At 33.5% G+C, this 12508-nt stretch overlaps 4 protein-coding genes across 5 annotated transcripts; 2 read left to right on the top strand and 2 right to left on the bottom strand.

Moving 5' to 3' along the window:
* Positions 1 to 246: 246 nt before the first annotated feature.
* LOC106768091 (probable flavin-containing monooxygenase 1) lies at positions 247 to 4680 on the top strand. Its single transcript, XM_014653054.2, has 5 exons — positions 247 to 734; positions 892 to 1132; positions 3386 to 3564; positions 3665 to 4014; positions 4175 to 4680. Exons 1-5 carry the CDS (start codon positions 294 to 296, stop codon positions 4515 to 4517), a joined length of 1554 nt encoding a protein of 517 aa, XP_014508540.2. The 5' UTR covers positions 247 to 293; the 3' UTR covers positions 4518 to 4680.
* Positions 4681 to 4781: 101 nt separating this feature from the next.
* Positions 4782 to 6956, bottom strand: LOC106765637 (peroxiredoxin Q, chloroplastic). The gene is made up of 4 exons (XM_014650326.2): positions 6666 to 6956; positions 6415 to 6552; positions 5365 to 5454; positions 4782 to 5278 (listed from the first exon to the last, which is right to left on the bottom strand). The coding sequence occupies exons 1-4, from the start codon at positions 6861 to 6863 to the stop codon at positions 5060 to 5062; spliced, it is 645 nt and encodes a 214-aa protein (XP_014505812.1). The 5' UTR covers positions 6864 to 6956; the 3' UTR covers positions 4782 to 5059.
* A 550-nt stretch (positions 6957 to 7506) lies between these two features.
* LOC106767872 lies at positions 7507 to 8210 on the top strand. The gene is made up of 2 exons (XM_014652828.2): positions 7507 to 7694; positions 7823 to 8210. Exons 1-2 carry the CDS (start codon positions 7585 to 7587, stop codon positions 7950 to 7952), a joined length of 240 nt encoding a protein of 79 aa, XP_014508314.1. The 5' UTR covers positions 7507 to 7584; the 3' UTR covers positions 7953 to 8210.
* A 676-nt stretch (positions 8211 to 8886) lies between these two features.
* On the bottom strand, positions 8887 to 12455 carry LOC106765610 (2Fe-2S ferredoxin). 2 transcript variants are annotated; one of them, XM_014650290.2, is made up of 7 exons: positions 12245 to 12455; positions 12066 to 12133; positions 10973 to 11079; positions 9844 to 9950; positions 9612 to 9661; positions 9417 to 9499; positions 8887 to 9320 (listed from the first exon to the last, which is right to left on the bottom strand). In XM_014650290.2, the coding sequence occupies exons 1-7, from the start codon at positions 12300 to 12302 to the stop codon at positions 9206 to 9208; spliced, it is 588 nt and encodes a 195-aa protein (XP_014505776.1). In that variant the 5' UTR covers positions 12303 to 12455; the 3' UTR covers positions 8887 to 9205. The 2 variants fall into 2 exon arrangements, with proteins under 2 accessions (XP_014505776.1, XP_014505775.1); XM_014650289.2 differs by having other exon boundaries at positions 10973 to 11088; positions 12245 to 12454.
* Between the last annotated feature and the right edge of the window lie 53 nt (positions 12456 to 12508).

The raw sequence follows: 12508 nt of genomic DNA on the forward strand, positions 1-12508 counted from the left end.
ACCACACATTATGAAAGATAGCAGATATCTCTTATTACATTTATATTCTTTTATGTTTTTCAAGGTGTCAAAAATCAAGCTGGTCTGCATGCATTTGCATTATGTATTTTTGTTTTTCTCATTTGTTTACCGTAGAAATGTACGCTGTGTGACATCACAGTGACGAGTGATGCAGCTCGAGACATCTATAAATACAGGTCGAAGCCTTGCATTTTGATTGCAGTCATCAATTCATCATACATATACACAGTTTTTACATACAGAAACACCTTTAACCTAGTTCAACACATTACATGGAAAACGAAAACGAAAACCGTCCGATGTTGGTCTCAAAAATGGGCATAATAGGGGCTGGGGTGAGTGGCTTAGCAGCTGCTAAACAGTTATCTCATCACAACCCTATTGTTTTTGAGGCCTCAGATTCCATTGGTGGGGTTTGGAGTCATTGCTCCTACAACTCCACCAGGTTACAGTCTCATCGTCGTGATTATGAATTCACCGATTTCCCTTGGCCTCAAAGGGACAACCCCGATTTTCCCACCCATTTGGAGATACTCAATTATCTCCACTCTTATGCTATCCACTTTGACGTTTTCAAGAACATCAGGTTCAACTCCAAGGTCGTCCAAATCCGCTTCTCCGGCAACCGGGAAGTCACTGGCTTTTCAAGCCTGCTTCCCGGTCAACCTCTCTGGGAAGTTGCTGTGCAGACCAATAACTCAGACACCATTCAGGTCTGCACAAACTATTATTACCTTCTCAAAAATCAAACACTTTGGTATCCATCTATATACATAACCTAGGGTTTCATACTCTTCAAAAGTTTTAATATATTTTAATTTAAAGTATTTGAAAAAAATAAAAGAGCTGCTTATACATGATTGATTTCAGTGGTACGGATTCGAGTTTGTGGTAGTATGCGTTGGGAAATATGGGGACACACCCAAAATTCCAACGTTTCCACAGAAAAAAGGGCCACATATATTCAAGGGCAAGGTGATGCATACGTTAGATTACTGTAAACTTGACCAGGAAGCTGCTACTCAACTTCTGAGAGGGAAAAAGGTGGTAGTGGTTGGTTTCAAAAAGTCAGGTATTGATTTAGCCATGGAGTGTGCACGGGCAAACCAAGGTAATAATAATCCCACCTTTACTATATATATAAATTCCCTTCGAAAAAACCAAGTTAAATTGTTTTTTTTTTTTATAAGTAAAGTTATAAAGGTTCTAAAGAAAAAAATAAAATAAAAATAAAAGTAATATTTTTTTTTTATTGTTATTAATTTATGTACAAGCTGAACTCTATAAGCTAGTTTACATTAACTATTTAAAATATAGTTTTTAATAGTTTTTAATGCACACAAACTATTTAACTTATGTAAAAATTACATTTATTTTTCTTCTTGTTTTACAGATTTTTATGAAGAAACTTTCTCCAAATTGACACTATGAATTCACACCGCATCAATATGTAAAATATGCGACTGTTATCATATTAAACCTTTTTTTATATATTTAAATAGTAAAAATGCATGCATTATATGTGTATTTAATTTTTTTATGATAAAAAATAATAAAATTATTATATTGTTATTATTATGATTATAAAATTAAATAAAAATATATTTTATAACTTTATTGTAAATAATTTTTATTTATTTTGCATGTAAATTTTAATTAAAAAAATTCTTTAATTTAAAAAAATCAAATAAAAAACAGTTAAATTTAAATAAGTAATCATTTAAAAATAAAATTGATAAAATAATTATTTTAATTTAAGAAAAACTTTTATCTAAAGGTAAAATTGAAAAATAAATCTTCTATATAAAGGTATAGATAATAATGGCTGGTCATTTATGAGTTTTATGAAAAACAAATCATACTGGTTTGTAACTTATTGCTAAAAAACATACTCTAAACATGGGAAGCATTAACTGCTCTTTTATAATTTATCGCTTTAGTTATACGCCATAGAGTAACTCTGAATAAAGTTTAATTCAAATAGTTGGTGTTTTAAAAATTATGTTTAAACATTTGGTAGAAAATGTAAAATATGTATATATATTCTCTAAACTATTATAAAAATTTAAACTTCATTTTTAAATTAAATTAAAAGTATTTTATCCATGTATAAAGTTACGTGGAACACATCTTTGCTAATACAAAATAGAGATAGAAAATACTTTATAATTTAATTTAAACATAAAGATGCTAGTTTAATAAAGAAAAAACGTATTTAATTTTAATAAAAATATTTATACCGTAAAAAAAATGATATGATATTTGGTAACCTATGATGACTCTTCTAAAAAGAAAAAATATATAAAAAGAATTAAGTGATGACTAATAATGTGAAAGCTGGTATGCATGCATATGACTCGATTTTCTTTCAAATTTCTTCTGCTGTTCTTCCAACATTTTTTTTTTCCAGTTTGGGTTATCACAAAGGTGGCGTTCAATAGCTTCAATTGAACACGTTGTTTTTTGTCGCTATGATGCACGTGCTGTGGAAAATAACAACATTGTTTTTCTATTGAAGCTCATTTCATATTGGCACTATTACGTTTTGTTTTGTTTTCTTTCACAATGTCATTTTCAGTTCTTGTGCTTATAAAGCACCAAAGCCGACAACATTAATTTTCCAAATGATTTTCTGGCTTGGTTTTTTTTTTTTTTCCTAGTTGATATTTGCATGGTTTTGCTTGCACACTACTGTTCCTTTTATTTAATGTATGAAAGATGTGTTGACTTGCATACTGTTCTTTTCATTTTATTAGTATAATATATTATGTGAAGCTTTATATGAAACGAATTCATAGGTCATAAGTCATATAAAATAGAATTCCACAAATCAGTTTTGACTTTCACAATATGTTTGGAAATGGCTTTAAAGGAAAAGTCTTATATCATCATCATCATATGAAAAGTCCACTATAATTTTAACACCTCTTGCCATCCACCAACTTCAATAAATAATCAAAATTCTTTCACCAAGCAAAATTGGAATTACTTTTTCAGAAAAATTTTAATAATATTTTGGTTATCAAATTTTAAATATAATATTTTTAATTTAATATATTAATTATTAGATATTTATAATTATGTGAACAATTTAAAAATTATCTAAAATGAGTTTGACATATAAAATTTTTAATATAATTAAATTAAAAAAATATATTTATTTATTTTTAAAGTTTGAAAGTTTGAAAGATAAACAGATTTCAAAGTTTAAGAGATAATGGAATTTTAAAGTTTAACCTTTTTTATTTACATTAAATGTTTATATTCTGTTTGCTCGTAATAATTAATTAAGATAATCTCCATTTTTTTTTGTTAAATTTCAACATGCATAACATAGTTGTGTTGTTGGTGTATTGCTGTGAAGGAGCTGAAGGAGAAGCTTGCACCATGGTTGTAAGGAGTTTGCATTGGACAGTTCCCCATTACTGGATTTGGGGATTGCCTTTTTTCATGTTCTTCTCAACAAGATCTTCTCAGTTCATCCACGAAAGACCAGAACAAGGCTTACTCAGGACTCTTTTCTGCCTCATGTTATCTCCGCTGGTAAATTACCATTTTCCAGAATCACATAGCTAGTGTTATGATTTCTACAAGCATAGCTAATGTTTTTTTTTTGGTTATGTTATTCAATGAGCAATAATAGAGGCGTGGAATTTCAAAGTTTATTGAGTCGTATCTTCTGTGGAAACTTCCATTGGAGAAGTATGGATTAAAACCAGAACACCCCTTTGTGGAGGATTATGCATCTTGTCAAATGGCCATCATGCCAGAAAATTTCTTCTCCGAGGCTGAAAAGGGCAAAATTGTCTTTAAGAAGGCATCAAAGTGGTGGTTCTGGGATGGAGGGATTGAATTTGAAGACAACACTAAGCTGAATGCTGATGTAGTGATTCTTGCAACTGGTTTTGATGGAAAGAAAAAACTCAAATCTATTTTACCAGAGCCTTTTGGTAGCTTGTTGGAGTATTCTTCGGGTATTATGCCTTTATATAGGTAAGAAGGACTCTTCAATATTCATTTTGCTTTCTTTCATGCAAAAATTACATTAGGAGAATGTATTGCACTCTTTTAAACATACCCTATATTTAAACTGAAATTTTTTGAAAATTAAAAAATATTGTAATTAACAGCTGATTCATGCTCATGATGATAGGGGAACTATTCATCCGTTGATTCCAAACATGGCCTTTGTGGGTTTCGTTGAGAGTGTTTCAAATCTTCACTCATCAGAGCTACGTTCCATGTGGCTGTCTGGGCTGGTAGATGACAAATTCAAGCTCCCAAGTGTGGAGAGTATGCTTTCACAAACAGCCAAGGAGATAGAAGTGATGAAAAGGTCAACTAGGTTCTATAAGAGGCACTGCATTTCAACTTATAGCATCAACCACAGTGATGAAATTTGTAAAGATTTAGGGTGGAGTTCCTGGAGGAAGAAGAACTGGTTATCCGAAGTATTTGGCCCCTATAGCATTGAAGACTATGCCAAGGAAGATTGAATATACAAGCTTACCACCACTCTTTCAGTGACTGCATAAATACTGGTAGAATAATACTAATAATGATGATGCTAAAAATAACTGTATGTTCTCTAAGAAAGAAAATTTTAAGGCTAAGTCGAGCCAAATGTCGTTTAGATACTTAAGAGTCATGTTCCACGAATGCAGTCAAAACTCCTTCAAGGTTACACAAGCAACTTTGTTCACATAAAACATATGTATTGCTGAACGGAAACTTGTTTGAAATAGAAAATTCAAATCATATAGAAATTGTAGTGGATAGTCACTTTGTCAATTGAAAGTAAACAATACCATGTCGAAAAGATACATATATATAATCTCACTGTATTTTTGGCAAATGAAGGCATTATTTCCACCGGAGAGGTTATAATCTTTTTCTCTCTACATGTCATCACCTCCAAGGAATGTGATCAAAGGCTCCATAATTACAGAGCTTGCAAACTTAAAATTCACAGTTAAATATTTGCCAGACTCTGAATCAGGCCCGCGGGGATAGAATACAAAAGAATGAAAAAAAAGCCTCAAAGGCTCTGAAGTATTTTCAGGGTCTCATCAATATGCTTTTCTGGTTGGAATTGATTGTTGTAGACAAGCTGAACCACCCCATTTTTGTCAATGACATAAGTCTCTCTTCCAGGCAATGATCCAAAGAAATCACCTGGCACTCCCCATTCCTTTCTCACCTTGTTGCCCTCATCACTCAACAATGTGAATGGAAGTTTGTATTTGCTGGCAAATGCCTACATTACGTGAAACGCAAATCAGAAAAAAAAAATATTAATATGGTTGATTATAAAAATCAAACAGTGGAACCTTTGATCTTTACCTTGTGCGAGGAAGCATCATCGCCACTTATCCCAACAACCACTGCTCCTGCTTTCTTGAACTTCTCATACGAATCCCTGAAAGCACAAGCCTGCAATAAAGAATGAATTACTCCCTCCAATTATAAGACATTTGATAAAAGAAGTTCATGGTCATTTTTATGAGACCTTTTAGAATTGCTATGCAACTTTCGATTTGATTTCTTTGTTTGTTACTTCTAGTATTATAAGTATTTATGTTTTGTATTAATATATAATGAGAGGTAAAAGTCACTGATGATGAAAGTTAATTTGGTGCATTGATAATCCTGTAAGTAGTAAAATAGAAGCCTTTACCTTTTGGAATCATGCCAAGTAAGTATATAAATAAGTACATCCTTCATTATACAAGGTGATTTTATAAGATCGAGTTAGATTTAAAAAGCTATTTTTTTTCCTATCATATGTTTTGAATCCTTGTTATGAACCCAATCTGATTACCTGAGCTAATATGCTGTGAATAAAACCCAATAACTAAGCGTCAGAAAGCATACATCAAGAACCTTATAGCAGTAGGTGAACCTCAATCAATTGGGATTCAAAGTACTCAATCATAAGAAATCCATTAGAGGCAGCGAATCTGGTTGATTTGCCCAAAGGAGTTATTTTCTACGCTATATTACATGCTAAAACTAAGATAACCAAATCAAGAATAGTATGGATAAACCTAACAGGGGTTGGAGTGCTCTCTATTTTTCATTACCCTCCATTTGTAGCATGCATATGCAACACCGGAGTTCAATCATGAGAACAGCCAGAATCCTTCTCTGCCCTTCCTTTTGAAAAGAACAAGAAGACCTTCCTATATATCAAAATCTCAGCAAATGAAGTCTGAAAGATGTTGAACAGTTTATTCCCTTCTGTTCATTCAAATGCTCCATATATAGTGCATCGTACATTCACTATTCACTGTTGAAATATGTGAACTTGGAAAACGTTTAAGAACCACACAACTTTAAAAACTTGGCATCTCCATTTTGAACTATTCCTACATTGACATTGTGTGAATTTACCTGTTTGGTACAGCCAGGGGTCTCATCAGCAGGGTAGAAATATACAACTACTGGCTTTCCCTTGAAGCTGGAGAGGCTCACATTCTTTCCATTCTGATCTTTGAGTGTGAAATTCGGTGGCTTAGAACCTTTACTCACCTATCAAGGAATATACAACACAAAAAAAGAGAAGAGACGCTGGTGGGTCTGACTAAGAAGTAAAAGGCTAAGTTATTAGGAACATGCAAAAAGGTGATATGAGTGAAATGTACCTTGGCGAAAATGGAGGTTCTGAGGAAAGAAGAAGAAGAGGGGATTGAGGAAGAGGGAGAATGAGAGAACTTGAGACCGAAAAATTGAGAATTTGGAGGCGCGGAAGAGAGTGGGAGATTTTGGGAAGATGGGTAGTTGGAAGAGTGAGAGCGAAGGAAGGTGGGAAGATAGTTGTTAGGGAGAGAGAGGGACGCCATTGGTGAGGAACAGTGGGAAGAAGAAAATGGTTTTGGTGTAAGGATAAGGAAAAGCGTTAATGGCTGGTGAATGGTTATAGGTGATCATAGGAGATTGGCTTTGTGGCGTGGACAAATTCTGACCCCAACTCCTCTGTACTTTTTAGTTTTAACCTTAACCGTCGCAGGATCTTTAATTTTATATTAATAAAGCATTTATATTTAACTATATTATAGTTTACATTTATTGTTCATAATTTTATAATTCTTCAAATTTAAATTTAATTATGTAATTGTATATTTACATTGTGAAAATCCAGAGTTTATGTTCATGTCCAATACATATAAATGTTCAATTATATGTGATTGTTTCTAGATTAAAAATAAAAAAAAAAAAATATACATTTTTGTTACATATATAGTTTTTATTTTTCTTTCAAAATTTTAGATCAAAATATCTATTTCAAATTGGTGTCAATCGTTTTCACATTTATTATACAAAATAAATTTTCCATCACGTAATGTGAGACTATACTATTCTTATAATGAAAACAAAATTCCTTTATACATAACTACAGAGGATTTAGTAATTAATTAATATACAATAATACGTTATTGGTAAATAAAATAGTCGGATGGTTATTACGGCGTCGTTTAGATGAGTCGGAAGGGAATACTATACATGGATGAAAAAGGCGAATGTTAAAGCGGCATAGTTCACCGCCTACTGCATTTTGGAGCGATGGCTGCTGCCGTCAGTAAGGTTTCCGGCGACATCATATCGTCGAGCTTCGATCGTATACGACCACCGCCTCCTGATTCTTCCCTTCACTTAGTTACCAGACCTCCAAGGCATTTCTCCCTGCGTCTTATCTTAAGCTTATTTCAGATTACTCTTTTTCATTCTTTAACACGGTTCTTACAGATTAGGGTTTGAAGTTTTAAATTGACACGATTATTATATGTTTTGTTTGTTGCAGAAACGCGGTGTCGTATTGGACGTGTTCAAAGCTTTGTGCAATTTGCTTTGTTGCTGGAATGGTTTTCGGGTACTCTCTCAGGGGACGAGTCAAGCGTTGGGCTTCTAACATCCTCAAGAAGCTGAACTGAAACATAATTGAATTGCAGGTAGTCGTTTAGTTCGATCACGGTTCACTTTCATAGATTTATGTGAAAGAATATGTTCCGTGACGGATTATGTGAAAGAATAGGTAGTCGTTTAGTTTCAATTTTTCTTCGTTTTTAGATGTTCCGTGACGGATTATGTTTTGTACGGATTTTGGAATGAGTTTGAAAGTCAGGGATTCAATTACAAACCTACACAAGGGCTTATTGATTTAGGTGATTTATTTCTAGCCATTTCGCGCACAATATCAACGCCTGCTGTGCTTATAATTTCAGTTTATGTGTGGCATAACTGCAGAATTTTCTATTGTCAACACCACATGGTTTTGTACCAATGCTTAAAGTGTTTTTACTTTTATGGTTTTCGGAGTGAAGCATGATGACTTTTACCCCTAAAAATGGACAGTGTTGAGAGGGTTTTATTACCTTACTTTGCTTTATAAAACTATTTCATTATTGTTTCCCAAGTAAAAAATGTTCAAACTGCTTCCTTGCTTCAAACAAAGAATCGGAAGGCAAGAGGTGGAAACGGACCTGCAAATTATACTATATTTTATACTTTTGAAGTTCAATGTTCTGGAGTCATTCCTCAGTCCTACTACATTACTCCTTTTAGGCAATTTTTTCCCAAGGATCTTAGAAAACTCTTGAAATAAGGAAACAAAAAATGAAAGGGCACACAAGCCCCCATTGCCCACTTTTCTAGAATTGCAAGCAAATAAACTATTATTAACTTCAATTGAATGGCAATTCATTTTAATATCTTCCAGTTAATTTTACTCAGTTTCATGTTGAAAATAACTTGGAAGTTAAAATCAGACTGTTATAGACAAATGTCAAACCTGAATATCGAACAACAAATTCAAAATGCAATCCAAGCTTTTGTTGTTTCAGGTTTCAACTTAACCAACACAACAAATCTACAATCGGGGTCTGGTTTGACTCAACACTCATTCCAAGACTCCATTTCTATTATAAATGCAGATATTTTTGAAGTGCTCGTTCGCCCAGTCACTTGTTATTGATACAAAAAAGTACAAACAATTTATTGACATCCAAAGTGTAGCCCGTCGAAAATTACACCATGATCTCTCTGTCATTGATAAATTGACGTGCTGTGATCACGGAAAATACAAAAATAATGCCTGTGATCAATAAATGGTAATTTATCTAAATCAGTGAGGCTACAAAACTGAGAAAGCTACCCCTTTGCATAGAACCCAAACCCAAGTCATTTACTAATGTGGTTTCGGCACAAAACCATCAACAGCGAAGTTTCGAGTAGCAGCAGGAACAGCTAACCGAATTCCATCAAGTTCAGGTTTTGCAATAACTTGGCAACCCAGACGTGATCTGCATGTTTTCTATAATTAGTCAGGGGCACATTTAAGGGTAGCAAAAACGGAAAATGAACATTTCCAATCCTGAGTTCATGAATGGTTAACCCACGTTTCAGTAAGCCCAAAAGCTAGATCTAACATGTCGTTTTCCTCATCGGTTGGATCTTCCAATTTATTGTAATGTTCTACGTCCTGCACAAAAGTCAGTCATTTGTCCCTCTTATAAATGGAACACGGTAGTTCAAAAAACAAACTAATAATAACTTCAAGCAACATTTCACTACATAGATCACCCATGATGTACCATGACTATAACATGGCAAGTTGAACACGCAAGCGAGCCCTCACATGCTCCTGCAGTAACATTAAGTAAGACATCATCTCAACTAAAAGGAAAAGTGAGCTGAATCAATTAAGAATACGCTTGGTCACTTCAGAAATAGCCCTACCTACTTGACAGTATGCAAATCGAAACGAAACGTTATGTCAGCAGAATTCAGAAGAAAATAATAAAATTCAAAACTTAAAGCTCTTGCCTTCTAGTTCAATGTCATTTTCATGAGCAGCTTCTAACATAGACATTCCAACAGGGACTTTGATATGGTTTTCCTCACCATCCTTATCAATAAAAGTTACAGATATCCTGCACAATCTCTCAGAGTAAGGTGAAAAAATACAATTGTGTAAGATTTTTAATATACTCACGAGTCACGATGAACAATTGTCATCTAATATAATATATGGCAAGGTACGACAGTAATGATGTAATCTGTCCTGACGGTAACACTGACTGATCTCTAATGGTGTGGGAAAGCATTTGACACGTAGGAGGATTATTTCCATCCTATAGGGACTTGGAATTTTTCAGGGCATGCGACCAACTGCGACAACTGAGGCTCAAAGATTTTGTTATTGTTGCCATTTTGGTTAAAGTATCAGAATCACACAGCAACCTAACTCCTGCTCAGATATCATACCATACCCCCCAGGCTAAACAATATGAAATCATGGTTGGTTGCCCAAGAAACATGGAACGGTAGAGCAGAGTGCAACCCTAAATATATATGTGGTATTGACATTCTCTGCACTTTGAAGTTCTCACTCAGATGCCTTGAAAAGTTTAAACACTGGAAGAAAAATATATTAAACTTCCATCAAGCTGACTACACAATGTCAGTTCTTAAGCCTTTCATTATGGGGGTTCAAAATATTGCATATGCTGTATGATTAAGTAGATAGACATGCGCTGACCTTAGATTGTAACTCAATAACCATTTATCTAGCTAAAAACTAGACAATAAGAGAAACGGAAAATTTATAACACTTAGATTAGGAGGGTTCGTGTTAAATGACTAAATCATGATTATTAGCTAGAAACAAAAAATTGGCAGTTAACAATTAGTCAGCATAGTGTACCCATGTTGCGTGTCAAAATATAACATCAACACTGAATAATTACCAATTTTGCCTGGGGTTCTTATACAATTCAAAGTTTTGCATTTTAAGTCCGTTAATCATAAAAGTAACATTTGAGTCAGAATTACAATTATAACACAAACACAATAAATAGTAAGTTTTTGAATGCTATATTGACATGATATTTACACATTCACAAAAGGATCACATACTCCCACAAATCAGTCATCTCAAATAGAAAGAACTTACGTTTCTTTTTCTTCACTCCCTTCCTCAGTAGTGTTGTTAGTAGTCATTGTTGAAAGGAAATTATGTCTTTCCATCATGGCTCCCTTGTGTAACATAGTAAATGAATGCTGTTGAAACTAGTTAAAAATAACACAAAATAATCACTCATAAAAACAGATAAGTATAAACCAATGCCATAAGAAAATAAAAATTTAATAAAACAATTTGTCCAGTAATCTGGACGCAAATGTACACACAATTTCTAAAAAAATTTGATCGCACAACCATTTTGCTCACACAGTTGACAATTAGACAAAGGAAAAAATGAGTTGTCAAAGGAGTGTTTTTTGTTTTGGAGGGTGTCAAGTATATTTTTGTTTGACAAAGGGAATATTTAAAATGTCAAGTATTATAAACCCTCATTAACATAATCAGTCCTCACTCCAATCCAAGTAATTAAATTGATAGAAGACTTTCAGATTTCTGGGTTACTACGTATACAAAATGCTAATTGTTCCAAGAATTCAAAGACAACCAAATTCCTTCTAGTATTAAAACAAACGAAATAAATAAACTAATACAAAAAACAAAGTACAAGGTTAAATTATCTTCATCATCATAATGGCCATTATCAGAAATAGAGCAAGACATTGCCAAAATAGGGTCCAATTTCTCCCATCCTCTGCTAACCACAAACTTGTTGGCCCCTTCCTTTAGCTAAAAGATGGAGAGTCCATTTGCAATGATGGAAAACATTAATGTCATTATCATACTCCCACAACTCATTCAATATCACCAATCTTTATAATTAACAAAAGACGTCCAGACTACTTTAACAGTTATTTGGTCTTATTACAGATGGCCTCACATTTCAAAACAAGAACACCCACTTATCATAAGACAATAAACTAGTTTATATCCAGTTTTTCATTAAAACAAATCCAAAAACCAGGTTGGTATCTCCCATGATAAGCTCAAGCACGCTTATTTTTGCTATCTATTGAGATCCTAAAACCAGCACCAAATTGCCAAACTTAATAGAAATTGAAAGCTGAAATTACAATAGGAGGAATAAGAAAAGGAAAATACAAATTCAGGGTATTGAATTACTAACCGGAGATTGCAGGTAACGGTATCTTCCTGTTCGAACATACCCTACTCCACACAAGGATGTACAATTCCCTGGAAAATTAAAAAACAGACAAATAATTAGTTGAATAGGTTCGATATAATTAGATGTTCTCTAAATGCAGTGAAATATGTATAGAAGAGAAAATTAACAAGTATAAGTACTTGTGCAGAGGTGTTTAGCGACCGAAGCTCCGACTCTAGCTAGTTTGGAATTTAGCATAGTGGTTTTAGGGGTTTAAGAAACCCTAGAAATTGCAGAGGAAAAAAATTGATATAAAAAACTGTTCACTCCAGAACAAAAAAAAATGAAACAAGTTGAGAGGCCGAAAGAGGCACAGCTAGTATGCGCCGAAGAATGGGAAAAACCACAATCAGGGGGAACAAGTCGAAGAACAAAGAGGTCTTAGATTCTAAAAGCCCAACAAC

This window comes from Vigna radiata, chromosome 7 (genome assembly GCF_000741045.1).
Source record: "Vigna radiata var. radiata cultivar VC1973A chromosome 7, Vradiata_ver6, whole genome shotgun sequence".
Taxonomy (NCBI): domain Eukaryota; kingdom Viridiplantae; phylum Streptophyta; class Magnoliopsida; order Fabales; family Fabaceae; genus Vigna; species Vigna radiata.